The 23099-nt window shown below is 39.8% G+C and overlaps 1 protein-coding gene across 2 annotated transcripts in view; it reads left to right on the top strand.

Moving 5' to 3' along the window:
* The window catches only part of LRMDA (leucine rich melanocyte differentiation associated), a 2333900-nt gene that overhangs the window by 699549 nt on the left and 1611252 nt on the right, over positions 1 to 23099 (top strand). For both annotated transcript variants that reach the window (XM_069240796.1, XM_069240797.1), the window contains exon 3: positions 21042 to 21110. In XM_069240796.1, the coding sequence (XP_069096897.1) occupies positions 21042 to 21110 (69 nt within the window). The remainder of the gene's footprint in view (positions 1 to 21041; positions 21111 to 23099) is intronic.

The raw sequence follows: 23099 nt of genomic DNA on the forward strand, positions 1-23099 counted from the left end.
TTCTCGTTATGAAATTAGTAGCCTCTGTTCAAGGCTAGGAACATAGAACAAGAGACCCTAAGTGCTTACGTTGTCCATTTGGAGGCGGCTTCTGAAACCTAGACATATCAATGCATCAGAGCAGTGCCTCTAACATAGTGTGGATTTGATTATATAAACTGTGCACTGCCTTACACAGGTCAGAGGAGTACTCCTACTGCAACTGTCCTGAAACTGACTGTGTGGTTGATACTCAGCTCTGCTGACCCTTTATCTTGCAGAGAAGGATTGCCATTTCCACTTCAGACATTCTCCCTTACTCAGCTACCCAGGTATGGGGGAGGGGCTCAGGCTATCTTTCCAGATGTGGCAGAGGGTACACCCACTATGCTCTTGGAGTGTAGGTAGTTATAGGTAGGAATATAATCACATAAGATTGCCATGGTTGGATTTTTTATTCTTTTCACCATGTTAGTAAAGCTGGCTCCGATGTTTTGTTTCTTCTGCCTAATAATCACAGCACATTCTCTCAATGCCAGAATACAATTATTTCAATAGATGTTTGAAAACCTTTCTTCATATATTTCTTGTGTTTAACTTGGGCATGCATGAGTAAGCAACTAAAGGGTAAGATCGGTTTCCACAATTTCCTAAGGTATCAGAGTCCTCATGTTTGAGGTTGGCAAAATCTCCTGCCACCCCTGGAAGGTTAGGGGTCCAGGTGAGGTACTGTGAGCTAACTAGGAGTTCGGCTGACATTTCTTAATGGTGTTGTTGGACTCAGTCCCTACATCCTTAAGTCCTGTCGTCCTCATACACAGTCCTACCTTTTAATGTGTACCATATAACACAGTCGGTCTTCCTGCTACATCCATTAGCTCTCTTGCACTGAGGTTGACAGATTTTTCATTATCACAGGTGCACATTGGCTTAATATAAAACACACTTTCAGTAATTCAGAGCAATAATACCTTTTCTTTGCACCAGTAGGAATCATAATTTCCTGAGATGTCCATTAAAACCAAAAAAGGTCGCAATACCTCTTTTCAGTTCACTTGCCTCATAGAAAGCATTTGCACTGCTTTGTTAGTATCTATACAATGACTCTTCTTTTAATTACATTTTTTTATTTAAAGTTTGTGTCTATCACTTTTATCCAGTGATAGTTTTCATAATTTTATTTTTCTGGAATATGCATGCACTAAAAACAATTTAAAAAAGAATAACCATTGCATCAGCTTGCCTTAGCCTGACCTAATGGCTTTCCTAATGCTTGTTTCTCCTGTTGTGAAATCTACCCACAGCTTGTCCAGAGGAGAAATACAAGATGCAGCAGTGTGATAAATGTAAATTCATAATGACCCTAGTGTTCCTCATTCATAGGATGTCATATTCCCAATGACAGGCCTTCTACCACACTGCCTTTGGCCAGAACAATCACTACAACAGACCCTTTATTTAACAGGTTAACTTGAAAGGATGTACACTCCCATAAGCGAAGTAGGCGTGGCCTCAGACAGCATGGGTAATAACTGACTGGAAGTGCTTTGATTTTAAAACGTTTTGAGAAGCAGTTTCCATCCCACTTGTTAGTGTCTGGCTTATGACAGGTTCTAAATAGGGCAGGTGGTATAGAGCAGGTGAATTTAATTTTGCAAAAAGGGATTAATCACCTTATAGGAAGGTCAAGAAAAGTGCAAGGTGCCCTAAGGTCAGTCTGCTCATAAAAACAAGACTCTGGCCCTATATTTAATAAAAATAAAAAAGCACTTCCTGACTGAAGACACAGCCGAATGTTGCCCCCTTCTCCTGGCTTTCCCCTTCTGTCCCTCCCCACAGTCTACTACTTTCTGTCCCCAAATGTAATCCATGTCTCCCAGAACCTGCACTCACTAAACAGACAAATCTACTTTCTCATCCCCAAAGCCACCACTGTCTGCTGTTAGAGCCCAAAGTGCCTTAACAGCATCATCTATGTTCCTGCAAAGCAAGCCCATACCTCTAGAGTGTGCGGCCTCAGTGTCCAGAGCCTAGTTCTTCTCACCACATTGACTGACCCATCAGCACCAGAGCTGCCTCTCACAGATAACATTACCCCCAGAGCCACTTCTAACAGTCTTAACAGTGTCTTCCCTCTCTGCCACTTCAAAGGCTCATCCCTCGGCTTCTGAATACCGTCTCTCTACTAACAGAGCCTCCACCTCATCTGGTCTGTCTTAAGAAGCTCTCAGATTTTCCCTGAGCCTCCTATCTGTGCCTTCTCCCTCTACCTCTCCTGAGTGCACCGTTATTCCTTCCTCTATCTCTGAGCTTTTTCCAACTTCCTCCGGATTCTCTTTCTCTGCCCATTTATTGATTCTTCCCCCTCTGCCATGAAGCTTTCTTCCACTAAGCTCACAGCCTTCTCCCTCTGAAGAGTCTTTCCCTTCATTCCTATATCCACCTCAAATAGAGCCTCCTGGACCATAAGAATTCTTCAGCACCTTAACCTAATTGTTCCTCATATGGTGATTTCAGTCATTTGACTATAAAACTTTTCTTACCATACGGGTGCAGTGATGCACATTCTCCAGTCTGCCTATTAACCCTCTGGAAATACGAACATAATTTTTTCGATTCATTGGAGACCTTTTTCTAGTCTATGCTAGCACTAGAAACAATTACCCAGAAAGTTGATTCTTTGAGTGTCCGGTACCTATACATCACTTGCACGAAGTCTTTAGGTTTCCCATTATCTTCTACTCCTATTCACACCACCTCAGTTTCCTGCAAGAGAAGTTGTATTGATCAATAGGCTTTTTGAGCAGTGCCTTAGCTACGCTGCATGGACTAGTCTGCCTAACCTATAGTGAGGGACCAGAACATTTCTAAGCCTTCCTTCAAAAAAGGCAGGCACCATGCAGCAGTTTCACACAGGCTGCAAAAGGAATCCACTGCTTGATGCAGTTTGCATAATTGTCCTACTGGTACCTCTAAGAGAACACGTCCAAAATGTATGTTTTGCTGCCTTGTGTTCTTCAAATAGTACTAAATCCTCAGCAGCATAAATTACTCAGTGTTTACAAAATACGCCATAAACCACTACATTTTCTCCAGTTGTTCTTGCCTTGTCTGTCAGGCGCCCACTTGCGCCCCACCGCGAGAGCAACATGAGATCCTATGTAGTTTGCCCCTATCACCGAGTCCAAAGTAGCTTCCCGCATCCGCACCAGCCATGAAAAGTTCCCTAGTGGAGTTATGTCCTCCAATGGCTCCTTTGATGCTTCTTATCCCCGTTTAGAGAAAACTGCCTGCTTCAGTTGCGGCCTTAATGAGATGCAAGGAAGGATTTATTTGAGGCTAAGGGAACAGGGAAGGGAAGGAAGAACACAGCAAATAAAGTACCTCCTCTTTGTGTGGTTTTTATAGCTGTCAGCTGTCGGTTGCCTCCGAGCTGCAGCAGCTCTAACCACTTCTGACACCTGGGCCAATCAAGGTAGAGGGAACGCCTGGAAGGGCCTCCCGCGCGCGCTGACAACCCGCGCTAGTTTACATTAGCTTAACCAATCACTTTTTTTATCCACTTTCAGTGCTTTGCAAAATTTGCCAAATGAATTCAGCGGCAATTAGCAGATTTATGGCGAAAGTAGCGAGTTATGCTTTAATTGGCGAGCATAAAGCTATACACTGAATGTGCCGGTTCTATTTGTGTAATAGGCAATCTATCCACGACAAGCCTTGATCGATGGAGCTCTGTGATGCCCTTGCCTTGTTTTATATTGGCTGTCAACTCTTAACTGGGACTGAAGTATCTGGGTAACAAAAATTGATATAATGACTTAATGTGCCTTATTCTCTTTGAGCTACATCAGTTTAGAGTACTTCTGAGAGAAAAATGTCTGCACAATATCAGGGACTCATTTATCAACCTGTTATCATTAGCATACTGCCTGGCGCTGGCGAGGATCAGAATCGCGGGAAAGGGGGCACGGTGCTGCAATTTATTCCAGCTCTCATATTTCTTGGATGAAAGGAGACTTCTAATAAAAAGGCAAGCATGGAAAGATGCTACTGCTGCCGATATGCCCCGCGAAAAATCAAGTGGAAAGAAAGTGTGTCTGCTTTTATGAACGGTGCATGTTCAGAGCGGCAATTAGGAGAGCAGAACCCCCGTCTGTGCGGGCTTATTTCTGCATAATGCTTCACCAAGGCAAAAGCACTAGAGGAGATGCTGGGACTCTGCATTGGCATGCATCTGCATGCTTAATGTTACTGGAGGATGGAGGGTTCAAATCCCATGCCACCACTTCCAGTCTCTGAAGTTGAAGGAAGAAAAGCAGAAAAAGCTAGATTGAGCGATGGAAAAAAGCCCACAAACCAATAACTTGGTCTCTCTTGGGTAGATTAGGTCTATGTATTTCAGTAGAGTCAGCAATAGTGACTGTAGTTATGGCTAAGGCAGGTGTGACATGGAAGTGTACTGTTTAGGTCTGGTTGGAGCCAGGACCTTTAGATTTTGCTAAAATTATAAATACAATATACTTAATTAAAGGGGCGTTACTCCAGCCCTCTTCATCCATTAGTGTGTGTCACTCATATTTTTATTCTGCACACTACAACACACAGCTTCAGGCAATGAGTAAGCCCACTTAAGCCACTGGCTAACTTCACTGAGAGTGGTGCCTTTCTGCTGTTTCACAAGGATCACATCTTCACACAATGTAGTACCTTCTGAGGAAGGAACAACAATGTCAACAGGTCTTTTTTTTAAACGAAAACTGTGGTTTTGCTTTTACCCAATGATTTTTAAATTGGTGAGGGTCCGACAACTCCCAAGCTGATCACATGAGACCTGTTCCTACACCCATTTAGACACTGGTCACACTTCCACCTTGGCTCAGGCCAGTCACTTGTGTGCTGGCGCTGAAGCAGGCCCCAATTGACTCTGGCCCAGATCTGACTTCAACTTCAAGGTCAGTTTCCGAATCTGAGCCATTATCAACCTGCTCGAAGCCTGTGTTGCATTACGACATTACAAAAAAAACAACCTCTCAGTTTTCAGCCAGGCACTAATCCTCGACCCCTGTCCTGACACTAGTCTTATCTGAGGCTAGATTCTTATTTGGATCTGAGTTTGATGCAGTTCAGGGTTAGCAAAATGTTTCCCATGACACCAATGATGGTGAGACAGTGGACCACCTGCCTTTACTATACTGATGATCTGCTGTACCCAGGTTTACAGAAAATCACTTTGCTGGATACATCTCCAGAGACTAAGCTAAACTGGTCATGAGCCACCAACAAGAGAAAATAGCTCTTTCTTATTAGCGATACGAAGGAGAGAAGAACTTATAGACTTACAATTGCCTATTGTTGATACTTAGGAAAATGTATTAACTGTGATCCATCAACTGCGTTTAACTATTGTGTTGGTGTGCTAGGCCCGGGAAAAGATTTTCCTCCCTGTTTATTAGTGATAAACTACTCAAGTGCATAAGTGAGACACCATCTCTTTTCTCATCTCTTGAGGCAGACTAGATCTTTGGACTTGACGAAGAGTGTAGTAGTCAGAATCATTCAATCACAAATGGCATTATGTCATAAACAATACTAAACACCATGAACAAGTTAACACTAAATCAAACTCCAAACTGAATAACGTTTCAAAGCTTTATTACAATCCCAATATCAATGTCACATATATGGTGCACAAAACTGAATTATAAACATACATGGAAACCATAGGCTGACCAAAATGTCTGAAAAGATTTAACCTACTGAATGTCAACACTGTTAAACACTACAAACATATGATTAGCAACAACACAATATGCACGTTATTGTTAGAATTTAAAGCAGATGAAGATGACATCAGAACATCACCAAATTACAGTTTAGTATTCAGCTCCAGGTTTCAAGGCTGGGCCATTTCTATCACTAACATGAATTTGGACTTGCATGTGTAGGAACGGGCTAACACATGCGGACATAAGTAAAATTAAAGAAAGACAAAAATAATTTGGAACAACATCTAAACTAGGGTGACTCACTATAAAAATGATGCCGGTGTTACTATCTTACTAAAAGGAAAACAAGAAACCACATTTAGTTATACTTCTCTTTATGGGTCAGCAGATGAGCAGTTCGTCAGGCAGGACGATCACCTTCTTCCAGCATCAGTTGACAACAGTAACAGGTCAGTGCAGAACACAGGCTGCACATAGGACAGATCAGCAGTTCAGAATTATTTGGGCTTATTAGTACTGAACCGCATAACAGTATAGGGCAATTAGACTAAGATGAATAAACTCATCTGGGGACATAAAAAATAGGAGTGTAACGGTGTCTAAGCAAGGATAGACAAACTCTGACAGAGTTCTGAACAGCATTGAAGCAATGGAGAAGACGACTGACTTCAACCTCCAAGTTTATCACTAATTACATGACCACAATACTCTTGGTTGGTCCTTCAGGTGGATGCACTCCAAATGTCAGATTCAGCATTTATTAGCTGTGGATGGCACCCCCAATTCTTCTACATTTCCAGATCTCAGTAAAAAATGCATTCTCTAATTATTAGTTACTTGAGATCCTTTCTCATGACACACAATAAACCAAACATATACTTTTCACATGGGAACTACAAATTTCCTGTCCAGTTCAACAGCTATTACAAATATTGCAACATTGTTGATTCTGAAACGTTTCTCTGCTTTCAGTACAATAGGACAGTCAAAATCACATTAACAACCTAGGAAAAGAATTTAGGCCAGAGAGGACAGAACAAACATGAGATTGTCCATTACTGCTGCTAATATAAATCTTTCCGGCCTAATCAAGGTAAGAAGCCTAAATGCACACAATCACAAATAATACATTAATAAAATCTATTGCGCACCTTACAATCCAAATCAAATATGCAAACCAAATTATTTAATTGCAAACATTATTTACGACATGATAGAACAAATGTTAAGCCTTCATTTATTTTTCTGCACACATGTAACTCGCATTAATAAAATTAATTTAATCAAATGTAAGTACATTTAATTCATATTGATTTTGTACTCTCAATTCTTAATTTACATTTTAATAAAACCCTCTTTAATGATAACCCATTTTAGTACTTTCATTTTCTAAAATGCAAAACTCTTGTGTTAAAACGTAGTGCACAATATGAATGGTGGTTACATGGTTCACCATATTTCAAATGTGCACATTTTACAAAACATGTTTTCTCTGTTAGGCTTTTAAATGCAGGTTAATTAATCACCATATGCTAACTTCTAACCTACTAATTTTATAAATAGAATTTGATCTCTCTCAGTTGCTTGCAGCAAGGCTTCTGCAGACCTTCTTTCGGCTACTTGGTCCAAGTCGTGCTCCGGCTCTCTGGTAAGTCTAACCTATAACTAAACCACATAGACCACCCTGGTAATCTGATTTTCTGACAACACATCCTACATCTGAAAGCCTAGTGATACTGGTATTGATGAGTGTAAGGTCAGTCCTGATGTCTTTCCAACCAGTCCTCCTGTTAAAGATTTAAAAGTGTTGTGGCCTTTAGAAAGAGAATGTTCTTTTTGGCTAGTTTAGCCTTAAGATCATTGAACGCAGTGTGCCCTTTGAGGAAGTGCACCCATGCTTTATGGAAATAGCCTATAAGATTTTGGCTGTAATTCCAGAAAGGAAGACAATGCAATAAAAAACCTTTTGAAGATGGATAATTCTGTGCATCAAAATCTGCTACATTCTGGACAAGAAGAAACTCTTAAAGGTTTGTGGAGTCACTTAATTTGGACCAAGGCAGCTATAACCACATTTTCTGTGGGAGTGCTGTCTCTGAGCATCTGCTGGGCTGTAACATTGGTGTTGGTGCTCACATTCACACACCACTATTGCCTTGACAATCACGTCTGACGGGCAGCACGTTTTGTCTCCTTGGTCATGCAAGAATTCCTTATCTGAGTTTACTTTTCAGACCCTCAACTTTTGGGGTGTACTGCAATGGCTTATATTTTAAATGTAAGGAATCTGCAGTTATCCATCAGAAAAAACAATTTACATTCCTTTGGTAATGTTCTTTCTGTTGATCACTGTAACTTATTGTAGATTCCTCACTGCCCTCTCATCTCGCTTTTCTGAGGAGTGGAATCTTGAATATCATAATATGGGTCAAAGTTAGATTGTGGCACACTGTCCCCACTGTTATTTGTTTGAAGTACTTTGAATCTGAGAACAATTAAGGAAAAACGATTAAGAAACCAAAGTCGGCAGGCAGGAGTGTTGCTTTTTTTTTTGCTGCTCTTTCACTTCCACTGTGGTATGAATCACCATGAAGCCACACGATGCAAGCTTTCAGCTTGTTGGAGAATTACTGTAAAATTCTCCAGATCCAGTCTGGTGCCTGTGGATATTCTAGAGGTGAGCAATCTACGGTTCAAGTGTCCACCAGTAAGAGCATTACCAAATGTAGGTAATTTCTTCTTAACAACTCATTGCATTTTAGTTTGAATATTTGTTGACCTCTTCTACCGGACTACATTTCTGACATACCATTTTCGACTTGTCTCCAAATTTTGCGATCTTTGCAAGAGATGAAAACAACCTGTGTAGAAATAAAAATTTTTTTTTTCTAGTTTTCATGTTTTATAACATTTGGTAATAAACCGTTATGTAATTCCACCTGCCAACTATCTTTCTTTTCCCAGCATTATCCACATTGTCAAAAAAAAATCTTAAGTAATATCGTACAGCTGTTTAAGTAGCCTTACCTCTATCTGGTCTGCCTGGATGGATGGGCTTTTAAGCATGTACAGACAGTAGTCATTTGTTCTTCCCAAATTCAGATTTTCCTCTTTGACCTGCTAATGCAGTTGCATGCCTGATCTCCATTTTCCAATATGTCTCAAAATCTCTTGGCGTTAACCTTTTCAAATATTTGCAGAAAGCATCTTAAACAATTCTGATACGTTAGGAAATCCCACAGACAATGGTCTGCAAATATTAACATGTTCCCTTTTAATATTGTACTGTCATCCAATTAGACATCATTTGAACTGTAATCAGTGATGTCATCAATGATGTAATATATAAGGTCAAAAGCAGTGCATGATGGTTAGTTAGCTCACTCAATTATAGGTGTTGTATTCCAGTGTATTTTCATGTTTTAAACAATAAGGGCCTCATTACGAGTTTGGTGGTCAGACGAGCCGACCATAAAACGCACGTAGAGGATGCCACTATTATGTCATTGGTTATGGCATGGGCAGTGAGGGGCCCCCCAGTGGCTCCCAGCACTGGCTTTCCACCAGCCTTTCCATGGCGGGGTGACCGCCATGGAAAGGCTGACTGAAAGCTGAGTTGTAATCAGCACAACGATGCTTAGTTTAGCACTGCCATGGCTGAGTGCAAGTCAGGCCACCGTCAGCCCATCGGGAGTGATGTTCCTGGTGGTGACGGTGGTCCGACTGTCAACGCGAGCGTGACAGTCCTTGGACTGCCACACTCGTAATCAGGCCCTAAGTATTGTGTGACTTTGTCAACTAGTTATAACGTCACTTTAACATTTTTTTTGGGGGGGGGATAATCTCTGTTTTTATGTAGTTTGAGGTCTTATTTCCCTATCTAACTATGATATCACTTTAACTTTTGGTTCTTTTGGTGAAGTTTTGTTTTTTTGTGATCAGTGCTAATTTTTTAGTATAAATAAGCATAGATTTATCTACTACCATGTTCCACAACTTACATTTGTGTGAACTAGGCTTAAGAAAAAGAGATAAGCCTCCAGTCTCTGTGTCTGATCCTTTACAGACAATGAACCCTGCCCCTTCTGCACAGCGTCACTAGCTGTGTGAAAAGAGAGTTTTACAGAGGTCTTTGCTGTTAACATTCATTTTTTTCTATTTTATTTTTTAAAAACATGTTTGTAATTTGTTTCTTATTAGAAGAAATTAGGCACACTCTATAGCCAAACAGTTTTTTCATCTTAATGAACCTATATTTATTTCTTTGGTATTTCTTCTGTATTTTTTGTTTTTAGCCATACATATTTTAACATTGTTTAAATTTGTACTTTTGGAATTGTTTTGTGAAGTTTTGCAAACGTCCTTGTGCTGTTCCTTCATATGTTGTTACAAAACTTTAGAGAAAGCTCTTTTGTTTTTATACATTAAAGGCACAACATTTTTACATATAGTGCAGTATGTTGGCTAATTCCTTATAAAAGGGTCATCCTTCTTCCTGCCATACAACCTCAAGTGGTGCATGTTCCTCTTCTTCATGCCCTCCACCCCTTTTCCTGTCCACCTCAGCACCAGCAGTGTGGTTCAGTTGATGCTCCTAAAAAGGCTTCCATATTTCATATCGTGCCATGAAGTACTGGCTCGATTTTCCTCAATGCAGCTTCTGAGTGCACAAAAAGCAAGTAACAGAATGGCATTCATATTTTTGCTGTGGTGGAAGGGCAAAAAAGATCCACACAACCACTTCTTTCTTTGGCTTTGTTGGTGGTGCAGAAGATTTTGTAGGCACCACAATTATGCCCTACTCCTGGAATGGCATTGGTTGATTGCTGGTTCTCCCCACTTTCTCTAGATGCCATAATGGATCTAGATTCTGTTTTGTTCCTGATGCCTGTGTCAAACAGCGGGAACAAAACATGGTATTCAGAAGATTTCTTTGTGTTTTTTTTAATGTAGCTTTTATGCTTGTTTTCACTCCCCTTCACTTCTCTCTGTTCACTTGCCTGTTTTCAGTTTTTGTTACATTTTTGATATACCCTAAGGTACTGCAGTTCTCAAGCAAGATCCGTAGAGGCAATGACAGAGAGTTTTGTCCCTTCCATGGGACCTTTCTTTTGTTTGTCCTGCTGGAGTACCACTGGACCTGGATGTTAAAACAAAGAGTTATGTTGCCTATGAAGATGTCATTGGCATTTTTTTTAACTTCGAGCTCCAGGTTTCCTCAAAGACACAAATAAGTGAGATGTTTTGAAGTTTTTAGTAAAATTTCTGCTTTTATAGGTGTTGTGATACCTAAATGTGGTACCACAGTACATGTAACTCACAGTGAAACTGCATCTCATCCACTAAAGTGATTGTATTGATGTATTATGAAGAGTTCTAGTCCTATTACCGTTATAAGGCATTAGCATCTGAGGGTATAGATATTCTCTGCACTCCATGCTTAGTTTCTGCTCCAAATTTCAAGTCCCTTTATGGGATTAAACTAAATAAATAGTATCTAGGGAAAAGTGCAGAGGAGGTGAACAGAACCGGAAGATCAGGAGGACAATAGGAGTTCTTCCCAGACAATTGTTTTGGACTTTTTTCATAACATCAAGGAGAGAAGAAAGTGTCAGAGAAGGTGTTACATGCAACCTTTACCACTTCAAAATTTCTAAGAGTACAGGTAAAGAATTAGCATTCAAGACCTCAAGAATGAAAAAACACCAGAATGCCTTGCACACCACTCAATATAATGCTGCCAGGAGAAGGCATAATAGAGACGGGGGAGCCCTAACAGCATCTGCTTCACTTCACATTCTCCAGCCTTGTAACAGTCACCTGGGTGAAGCTGTTCACACCCTCAACCAAGACACCAGCCTATTAAATGAGGATATTGATTTGTGTTGAGCGAAGTGTGCTGAAATACTCTGTTAGAGGACAGAGTACAGCCTCACCTGGCCATTTGTGAATTGGTTGCAAAACAAGCTGTAAAATACTATTTTTCGTTTTATCTTTGTGGATTCATGTTTAGATGCTCTGCATTCTATTTATTCTTAGCTGAACCCTAAAAAATACAATGAAAAATTCAAATTGTTTAAAAAGCAAAAATAAATAAATAAAGCATCTTTTTAGAACAATCTTTCTTGGTTAAACTACAGCGGAAAAAAGTGTTTGTCATATCTATCTCTTAAACATAATATAACTAATAACCCACCATAGCAGGCTACAGGCTGTACTTGCCAATAAAGACCCTCTCTCGTGTTAGAATCACATGTTAAAGGTGCATTTTCCTGGATAGTTCCCTTCTCGGTACAGGGGAAGTACAGCGGTACCAATATCAATATAAAAAAAAATAATAACATCGCACTCCACTGCCCAAGTGAGTGACAATCACAGCTGTGCACAGTGTGGAGGTTGGAGAAAGGGCCTAGCAAACAACCAAGCTGTGTACCCAATCTCCACCAATGGGTTAGCACCATGCTAAAGTTGGTTGTTCTATGCACAGGAGTGAGGTTTGGCTGCAGGGCCTGACCTCTGCACCCATCCTCTCAAACCAATATCTACCCTTCCCCACTGTAACCAGCCACTCCCATTGATCATGCAACTCCACCACTGTGCAATGCCTTCAGTCATGCCTAATGGGAAGGTTGGCCACAGGACCTTGGCTCTGGCCTGTCCCTATACCCAACCCCTCTATTGAGCATCCAACTCACCTTATTGAGTGTGCACCAGCAGGGAGATTGGGCCCAGGGCCCGCATCCAATTCCTACAGATGCCCAATACCTGCTGCCCACTGCTTGTGGCCAGTCACAGCAGGGTGTTGGCTGCAGGGTGTGGCCTCTGGCCTGGGACCACACTTAATCTCCCATCAAGTGTTGAACCCGACTGCACACAGTCCTCATTGAGGCCTTGCCCCCAAGCACCACAAATGACAACTCACCCCTATGCACCCTTTGGCTGTGTGCATCAGGGACTCTGCTCAGAGCTTGAGCTCTGGCCAGCCCCTACACCCAACTCTCCTGCAAATGTCCAACCAACTGCTGCACATCTTCCAGTAGGCACCCATCAACTCACTGTGCCATAACCCCCTCCATGCAGGTATCCAGCTCGTATTTTCTCCCTTTTTATATTTTGTTGGTGTACTACAGTACTCCAGTGGCACCTCAATGTAAGCAGCACCCTCATGGTACCACAGTATCATGCAAACTTCAGGGGTTAGTGATACTATGGGGGTGAAGCATGAGCTGCATCTCCTATGGTACTACTACAGTACCTCTCAGGAGGGCTGTGCAGGGTCCCATTGGAGTGCCACATTCCCCAATCCAAAAAATAACCATTTGTTTTCAATTTACTCCGGGGGGGGGTCCCTCTGAGTCAACAACTACATGGGGATCAGGGTAACCCTCGCTGGCTCACTCATGGTCTTTTTTTTCAAATTTCTGTAGAACATGGGGACCAGTCCCTGACTCCTGTAATGGCTGCCGCAACACTTTCTTCTGTGTTTTGGCCAGACAGTCAGATCTCCGTACTGAAGCAGCCGGTAGGAGAAACAGCTCCTTCAGCAAAGCTGAAAGTGCTATTTTTCAAAAATCTACTGTACCACAGGACGCCTACAGGAGCAAAAGTACAGATATGCCTAACTTTTAAACTTGTCCAATTCCCTCTTTAATTGTGAAATCTCAAAAACGACTGAATGAATTTATACAAAATCACAAAAACACGCTTTCTCATTGAACTTTTAATTTTTTGTCAAATTTAGTGCCATTTTGGTCAGCCGTTTTGGTAACCCCCTGTTTCTTGCCCCCCCCCCACCACACTCCCGAACCCCCCACCCCAACCCCTGCAACTCAACAGATCAGTCGAAAACTTTCCATGAAGGAGCCGGGATGGGTGACCTACTTTTTTTTAGGTCGAGCGCGCAAGTGCTTTGACCTGTTGTAAGCATTGTGGGCTTTTAACCACGACCACTGCATGCCCATCACTTTCACTCGTTTGTGGGCTTGCCTTTCAAAAATCCTTTGTTATCATTGGTAAATGCTTTATATTTGTCCATCCATGGTCTGATTTTGTTATCGCTTTGGACTCCGACCCGTTTATATGGATAACTGCACATTTGACTGCGAGCGAACTTCTTTTGCTTTTGTGTCTCTTCTTTACACTCATGCTCATGGCGGCCATGGCACTGTGAATCGGCTCGCTTATGTCAACTGTTTTACTTTTCATTTTCAATTTATGTCGCAAGAAAAGTCCAGTTAGGAATTTACAATAGCTCTAATTCAAGCAAACGCGAGACCCAGTGTATTGCAAATGCTTTGTGCATATTCATCAAACAGTGTCAAACGTATCAGCAAGACAAGAGAGACTTTTCCTATGGAAACTCTGACCCAACTATTGTGGCCCCTGCCACTGTGTAATTATTAATATATTATGTATATATCTATATCTATATCTATATATATATATATATATATATATATATATATATATATATATATATATATTGCCAACAATCCTCCTGTTACATGCAGAAAGTTCCCGGACACCAAATGGAGGTCCAAAAAACTTTTATTCACCAATGCTTCCTCCCAGAACAACGCGTTTCAGCCGTAGCCTTGGTTACGTGATCAAGGTTACGGCTGAAGCGCGTTGTTTTGGGAGGAAGCATTGGTGAATAAAAGTTTTTGGGACCTCCATTTGGTGTCCGGGAACTTTCTGCATGTAACAGGAGGATTGTTGGCAATAATATGTGGATGGCTAGGTCCACGGCTGGACCGCTACTGAATTAGTAGCCTCGGATGTCTGGCAACGTTGGTGTTTTATATATATATTTATATATATAAATATATATTTGGGTGTTCTTCCATACTACCTTAATAGAACATGCAAATACTAGTTGCCCAATTCTTTTCAGAACTGGCAACAGAAAATGTGATCAAAACCTTTGTTTTTGTCTAACGTTAGTTATAGATGAAGGATTCTTGCTTTCTTTTGTTATGTTCCTCAGAGGAGGTGAATTTAATATGTAAGTGGCATCCAACTGATAAATCCCTCTCAGTGGGTTAATTATTTCCATTGATAACCTTGCGCGTAGCTTAAAGAGACTGTGACTCCAACATTTGATTTAAATTTACTCAGGTTTGCTAACTCATATTATTGAATACTCCCAGGACAGAGTAATCCCAACCAAGCCAGCAATGACCTGATGTCCCTGCTTTCACAAATGACATAGAGTACTGACCTTTGAAATTATGACATTCCATTTTCACTCCTTAAACTACATAGAACACATCCCCATATCTTATATACAGGGAGTGCAGAATTATTAGGCAAATGAGTATTTTGACCACATCATCCTCTTTATGCATGTTGTCTTACTCCAAGCTGTATAGGCTCGAAAGCCTACTACCAATTAAGCATATTAGGTGATGTGCATCTCTGTAATGAGAAGGGGTGTGGTCTAATGACATCAACACCCTATATCAGGTGTGCATAATTATTAGGCAACTTCCTTTCCTTTGGCAAAATGGGTCAAAAGAAGGACTTGACAGGCTCAGAAAAGTAAAAAATAGTGAGATATCTTGCAGAGGGATGCAGCACTCTTAAAATTGCAAAGCTTCTGAAGCGTGATCATCGAACAATCAAGCGTTTCATTCAAAATAGTCAACAGGGTCGCAAGAAGCGTGTGGAAAAACCAAGGCGCAAAATAACTGCCCATGAACTGAGAAAAGTCAAGCGTGCAGCTGCCACGATGCCACTTGCCACCAGTTTGGCCATATTTCAGAGCTGCAACATCACTGGAGTGCCCAAAAGCACAAGGTGTGCAATACTCAGAGACATGGCCAAGGTAAGAAAGGCTGAAAGACGACCACCAATGAACAAGACACACAAACTGAAACGTCAAGACTGGGCCAAGAAATATCTCAAGACTGATTTTTCTAAGGTTTTATGGACTGATGAAATGAGAGTGAGTCTTGATGGGCCAGATGGATGGGCCCGTGGCTGGATTGGTAAAGGGCAGAGAGCTCCAGTCCGACTCAGACGCCAGCAAGGTGGAGGTGGAGTACTGGTTTGGGCTGGTATCATCAAAGATGAGCTTGTGGGGCCTTTTCGGGTTGAGGATGGAGTCAAGCTCAACTCCCAGTCCTACTGCCAGTTCCTGGAAGACACCTTCTTCAAGCAGTGGTACAGGAAGAAGTCTGCATCCTTCAAGAAAAACATGATTTTCATGCAGGACAATGCTCCATCAGACGCGTCCAAGTACTCCACAGCGTGGCTGGCAAGCAAGGGTATAAAAGAAGGAAATCTAATGACATAGCCTCCTTGTTCACCTGATCTGAACCCCATTGAGAACCTGTGGTCCATCATCAAATGTGAGATTTACAAGGAGGGAAAACAGTACACCTCTCTGAACAGTGTCTGGGAGGCTGTGGTTGCTGCTGCACGCAATGTTGATGGTGAACAGATCAAAACACTGACAGAATCCATGGATGGCAGGCTTTTGAGTGTCCTTGCAAAGAAAGGTGGCTATATTGGTCACTGATTTGTTTTTGTTTTGTTTTTGAATGTCAGAAATGTATATTTGTGAATGTTGAGATGTTATATTGGTTTCACTGGTAATAATAAATAATTGAAATGGGTATATATTTGTTTTTTGTTAAGTTGCCTAATAATTATGCACAGTAATAGGCACCTGCACACACAGATATCCCCCTAACATAGCTAAAACTAAAAACAAACTAAAAACTACTTCCAAAAATATTCAGCTTTGATATTAATGAGTTTTTGGGTTCATTGAGAACATGGTTGTTGTTCAATAATAAAATTAATCCTCAAAAATACAACTTGCCTAATAATTCTGCACTCCCTGTATACTCAAATAATAAATTACTGCATGACAAAAAAGGACAAAAACATCTAATCTGTAATTGACATATTCACATAAAAGTACTGGTGGTCTACGATTCGTATGGCTTCTTATTACTGCAGGACTTACTGCAGGACCTAGACATGGATCACCAGGGCTTCTTGAATCTCCACCACCAAAAGAAGCACCATTGACAGACTCACACAGAAAAACAAAGCTCCTCATCTGACATCAACATGAATCCACTACATCTCTTCTCACTCACATGGCAATCACCATCCCTTTGATACAATGCCACCCTCCTGGGATTCCAATTCTCACCAATCACAAGTACTACAGAACACTGATAGGTTTTCAATATCTTGAAAGGATCCCTGAATTTAGTCAGACCTCTACTATTGTGAACAGATGTTCCTTTACCCAATGGTTTACCCTGAAGCTGCTTTGACCTTCCACATGTGACTTTTCTCCACTCCCACCAAGCAATACTCAGTCACGCATCCGTGCTGGGTCCAACTTAGGTCCCGAGACTCAGCCACATATAATTTTTAAGGGAGATTTCATGGTTACATTATGTTCATTTGAGTTCATCATATCAGAAACCATTCTGTCGACATCTTGATCATTTATCTCAGCCATCTGGACTGACCCTTTTATAAGCCCGTTCTACAATACCATTGGCCTGTGGGTTATATAAAGTAGTGCAACACCACAAGATAACAAAAGAATTTACATTTTACTGGATGTCAACTACATGTCATTATGTGTAATGATGATAATGGTATGCAATACCAGAAGCCACATTCTCCCACTACTATCCATTGATTATATCCATCAAACTGAGGTTGGTGTTCCTATCACTAAAAGGAATCCCAAACCAAGATGCTGCTTATGCTGGTACGGCAGTACATGGCCCCATAATATGTATTTGTGCCCCAAGAACAGACGTTATACACTGCACAGTGGTAAGGTTGAGAGCCGCTGCACTTGTGCCAAATAATTTTTAATAGTAACTTGTGTACATGTAAATGATACAAGCATTGCTACAGCAGTTGGTTTACTTACAATTCAGCTTTCCAAAAATAACACATAAAACCCTCACCGTCTTCCATGGCCGTCTGCAACTGCTCCACATAACTATACTCCACGACTGTACAACACTGCAGTGATCGTGTGGCATGGCGACTACGTCGCTGTCGTCCACTTCAGAGATAAACTGAAATGCTGGGTTCTGGATTACCTTGAAGAGTTGTGAGTCCTGAGATCAGTTCCTCATTGCCAAAATCTGTTGCAAAGTCACAAGTTCACACACTTAATAAAGTATATGAATGTTTATTAAGAAGCTACAACATGAACAAAGTTGTTTCAACCCCGCCAGCAATCAACTGACTAACTTGGAATCCCCACTCTTCCAAGTGAACATAGAATACTGACAGACATTCTAATTTCGCTAGTTAAATCCAATATAATAGACAGCCATTGTTTTATTGCCTTAATTAGGTAATGGAATAGCTTTGTTAAATACAAACCAGTCATATATTTTTTTCTTTATCCATCTCCATGGAAAGCCTGCCTGGTCTCGTCTCTTTTCAATGTTCATATGATTATTTTCTCTTATATCCTCATTATCTTTCAACACCATATAGAATTTGTTGTTTCTCAAAAAATCCCACATTTTCAATAGCATCTTCTCTGGCTAATCAGGGATTGGTGCCTTGCCTGCACTGAGGAGATTAAACAGCTCAGCAACGGTTAGTCCTACTCTCTGTGAAAGCGAAGTGTTTGACTTAGTGCCCCGTCTCTTGCAGTAGTTTATCTCTCCTTGACACTTGCCTGGGAAGACTGCATTGACAGGTAGGCCTTATTGTTCCCTCTCAGTAATTGGTAAGTTACCTGTGTAGCCCATATTTGTAAGGAGGTTGAAAGACGTGAGCGCTAGCGGGGCATTAGTCGCTCTTTTACTGAAGAGGCCATTCATGTAAAATGGCAGAGACCTCATTTTTCAAGTACTTGGCCCTTTCCATGTTTTAGGAAACAAACCCTGGTATTCTCCAATCTGAGGGCAGCATCGCCTCGGCTGCTAGTACTCTGGTTCTGACCTTAGGCTGCCAGTAAATCTGTTTTGTCAAGCCAGCACCTGACTACTCCTGACAGTAATTGTGTATGCAGAGGGAGCAATGTAGAGGCACAATAGAAGTGGCAGGGCACAGACCTCTGCCCATTTCACTCAAGTAGCAGCAAGCTGCCCTCCTCAAGTTCTAGGGCCACAGTCATGCATGGATAAATGAACTCTTGCCATGCTTCATTATTTTTCTTTTTAAACCCATCTGCTCTTAGTGGGCAAAATGATTAGTTTTCTCTCCTGTACCTTTTGGTGCTTCTGGTGAGAGTTATCCAATACTAGTTGAGAACAAGCTCCATTTTAAGATGGGAAAACATGAACAATTAGATATTTAGTGCTGGATCAGACTGCTTAGCATCATAGAGGAACCTTTTACCTCTTTACACTTATTCTGTATAAAAACAAAATTGTTGATGCTGATATGATTACAAAAATGTGTTTATGTAACAAACCATGAATGCTGCTTTATGACACTTGTCCCCCAACTTACACGAATGGCTTTCATGAGATTTTGGAAGAATCATTAGTTGCTTTATCTGGATAGGTGGGAGAAAATTATTTGTGCATAAAATATGTATTTATGAACTGGAGCAGAATAAAACCCGCACCAGATTGCAGGATTGCAAAGTATTTTAACAGCTATCCTCTTACACTGACAAAATATTGCATTTCTAATTGCAGAGTTCAAATGTATTTGCTATGTTATGTTTTCTATATGATTTAGCTGATAAATGGATTATGTTCATACAAGAAAGGTGTTAGAAAGATTTTGAAGTTTGTCATGCAAGCTTCATAGAAGATATAACTGTTAGGTATGCTTTTCTTTTACATAATTAAACACATGAAAAGAATGTAAACACATTTATGTGTATACACACACACACACAACCCCCTTACCCAAAGGAGCATTAGGACTAGGTCTATCAGTTAAAGTTCATCTGTTGTAAATAATGGTAACCCTTTTTTTTTACATGTCATGTTTGAGGGCCAGGTTATCCCTCAGTAAAACAAATAGTACTTACTAATTTTGCAATTAATGAAGGAACATTTCTACCTTCATTTTTATGGTCATAAATCTGGCATAATCGTAAAACATTCTCCATCCAGAAGAATGTGTTGCTCCAAGAAAATGCCTTATGATTCCATAGCTAAAATATGTAGTAGGTAGGCCATAGTTGCATATGTCAGCAAAAATGTTAGTTCAAAGGGATAAATAATAGACTTGTCTGTCTTTTGTAAACATAAGAAATAATCAGTGTGAATGCATGAAAGTGACAGAAACCTTCAGTCATGCCTCATGACAACGTTATCAGGGGCATGGCTTGGAAGCCAGCAATAGAGGATGAATTTGAAGAAACTTTCCTCATATTCTTGACTACTTAGACCCTTGATTTGTTGAGCATTGGTAAGCCGGGGCAATTTGACTATTCAATCATGGGTAAAGTTTATTGGAATACAGAGTAGGTCCCTTTTATGTCTGTTTCTTGGGGTTTTTCTTGCTTTCCAATTTTGATGCTTTATTTTCTGTGGTGTACATGGGTGTGGCTGCTATTTTAGATACAGGCTTTCCCCATCATGAAATGAAGAAAGAGTTTTTGAAGTGAAGCATTTAAAAAGTGATGCACAGAACGTGGTTGTTAAAGTATCAAAGCAAAGTAAGAATTATAAGAAGCATAACTAAAGACACGTAGATAATATGGAAAACAGAAATTGTAGAACTAAACCAAGATATGGTTTAATAAAAGGATCATAGGGCGACAGGCCTGTAACTGTTTTCTGTAAGTTTGTACCTAAATGATATGCTTAATAGACTTGTCCGAATTTATCATTCAAAGAACTAATTTTTTCACCAAACAGGTAATTTGTTTGAGCATATGCCAGGCTAGAAGCGTTAGAAAATTATTCCTGGATTGTGGTAAATTTGTGAAAGAGGTGATGGTACTCAAAGTACAAAAGCTACTTCTTAATTAGGTCACAAGATATTAATCACTCGGATATTGCTCGACTAATTCTACCAAGAGAAAATATATTTTGGCTAAAAGGTCTGCATTAAAATGAATTAATACGCATTAATGGTTTACATTTTTTGCTCTTTTTTTAAAAGTGACTCACTAAAATAAAATGTTTGATGGCCGTGTTATGTTGGGAAACTACATTAATGATGCCAGATAAGTAATGGATATCTCAAAATATGGTTCGACCAAGGTCTTAATTGTTTCAATATTGCAAGGTCATTCATTCTCCTAGTGTTTGATTTTTACAATTTTCGTGTATCTGTGATGTTATAATGCCTGTAATGTTTAAAATGTATCCATATTTTAGGTGATTAGGATTTTAATTATTTTTACTTACATTTTTTCATTTTTAGGTATGTCTTGTTTTCATCTATTTCCTATTGTCTGACCATAACTGTGGTTGGCTGTGATGCCTGTGAAAGGTAGGTCGTGAGATTTTATTTCATCTATTAGTTCTCATTATTTCAAGTGTTTTGTTCCCTTTTGCTATCATGGTTTTATGTTATCTCACTACCTGTTATCTTTTTTACTCATTTATACATTTTGGCTCCTTTTATTTCATATTCTTGTCTCTTTTGGCTTCAGAGTATATTAGTCACTGTCTGGCCATTTTCTATTTATATTGAAAATTTATTTCTAGCGTTTTACCCATTGAATTGTAACAGGTGAATTAATCTTCTGTGGTATTTTAATAATTTAGCTACATTTTTGTAATGGTGTCATGGAATGGTTAATGTTTGCATAGCACTTAAAAAAGATAGTTCTCCCTCACTTGTCAAGACTGAAAGTGAATATTGCTTTACTGCACAAGTATGCAATGAAGTTATGAAACTATCATGTCAAACATTATTGATGTTATGTCAAACGACTGGTTTTCAAGAAAGGCCGCTTTACTTGATCCCAATGTTAATACTATCATTGCTTTTGTTTTTAATAACTATGTGCTAATAGAGTCTTATGTTACTTTTTGGAATGACATTAACACTATGGTAATTAACTATCTTGAAGACAACTTGATTGCTGCTGGTGATTGTAACCAAGGTCTATACCAATTTATTGACAGAAAGTGACAAAGTGCAGCCCTAAAAATCTTTCAAGATGCACAATTCTTTACATATTCTTGCTTCACAGAGAGCCTCTTTAGACTAATGAAAATTATGTAGGTCTAATATTGACAATTACTCTTTCTATTCACCAGAACATTTAGCTAACCAAGAAATATTGGTACCTTTTAGGAACTTAACTTATAATATTTTACAATAATTAATTGGATGTATTCTGATTTCGTATTATACAGCAGTCATTTATGCTTTGATCCATTTATTTTCTATGGGAAGGAGTAAAACAAAGATATTTAATTCTTATGTATTGCTGGATGTTCAATTTTTTTGGCTCTTCGGGCTCTTTTCAGAGAATTTGTAGAATTAATGTTACAATACCATTCTGCACAAAGTGGGGCAGCTTTAAAAAAAGTTTTTGCACAATTACAGATTTCTTTTACAGAACAACAAGTTACATATTCAGATAATATGATTATTGAATAGCACACAAATCACACCTGGCATTAAGCAGTGAGTTACCACATTTTGACAGTTTGCGGATATTTCTGTCTTATTTATCACTAGTTAACAGGTTATAGAGCAGTCTTTTCAGGGAAAATCCCCCTCATTTGGTTCTCACCTGTCTGTAATCACGTCGGCCTTCAGTTTGGAGTTTGTTCACACTGCCGCCATGAGCTTCTCTGCTACCAATCATTAATTTAGATTTCTCTGCCACAAGGTAAAGTCAGAGCTCTGGCTGCACTTCAAATGGATTGTTATATGGTAGTGCTTCTTAACCTTTTGACTGCTGAATCATTACTGGAGCCCAGGGACCCCACCTGAGTAATTATAGAAAGCCTGGGAGTGTAGCTTAAGCAATTTCTATGCTTTAAACCTCTCAAAAATACACACAAATACAGAAACATGCACTTATCAAACACGTAAACAATTGTTTTAATATTTTATTTGATTCAAAAATACAGAAAAAATGAAATTTTTATTCTAATGAGAAGATTAAAGCTTTTCTAAAAGTGGCTTTTGATTCCAAAAGACCATAAAATATGGTTGATTGTAGCTTATCATTTTGTCTTTTGTGATTCTTATGTGTGTTCTCTTTGTCAGTACTCTAATTTATTCCATCTAACACACATACAGTATTCCGTTTGCTGTACTTGGCTGCTCTCACAAACCAAGCTAAGGATTGTAAATTAATTTTTAACCTCTAATTTCAGATTCCTTCCCATTTACTGAACATTTTAAAATGTTCAACTTTACATTTTGCTTCTTTAGTCATATACATTATTCATCTGCCAATATTTAATTTTCTAAACAGTTTTGGACCAACTGAGTAGGTTTCATACACCCTGGGGG

This window comes from Pleurodeles waltl, chromosome 6, assembly GCF_031143425.1.
Source record: "Pleurodeles waltl isolate 20211129_DDA chromosome 6, aPleWal1.hap1.20221129, whole genome shotgun sequence".
NCBI lineage: Eukaryota > Metazoa > Chordata > Amphibia > Caudata > Salamandridae > Pleurodeles > Pleurodeles waltl.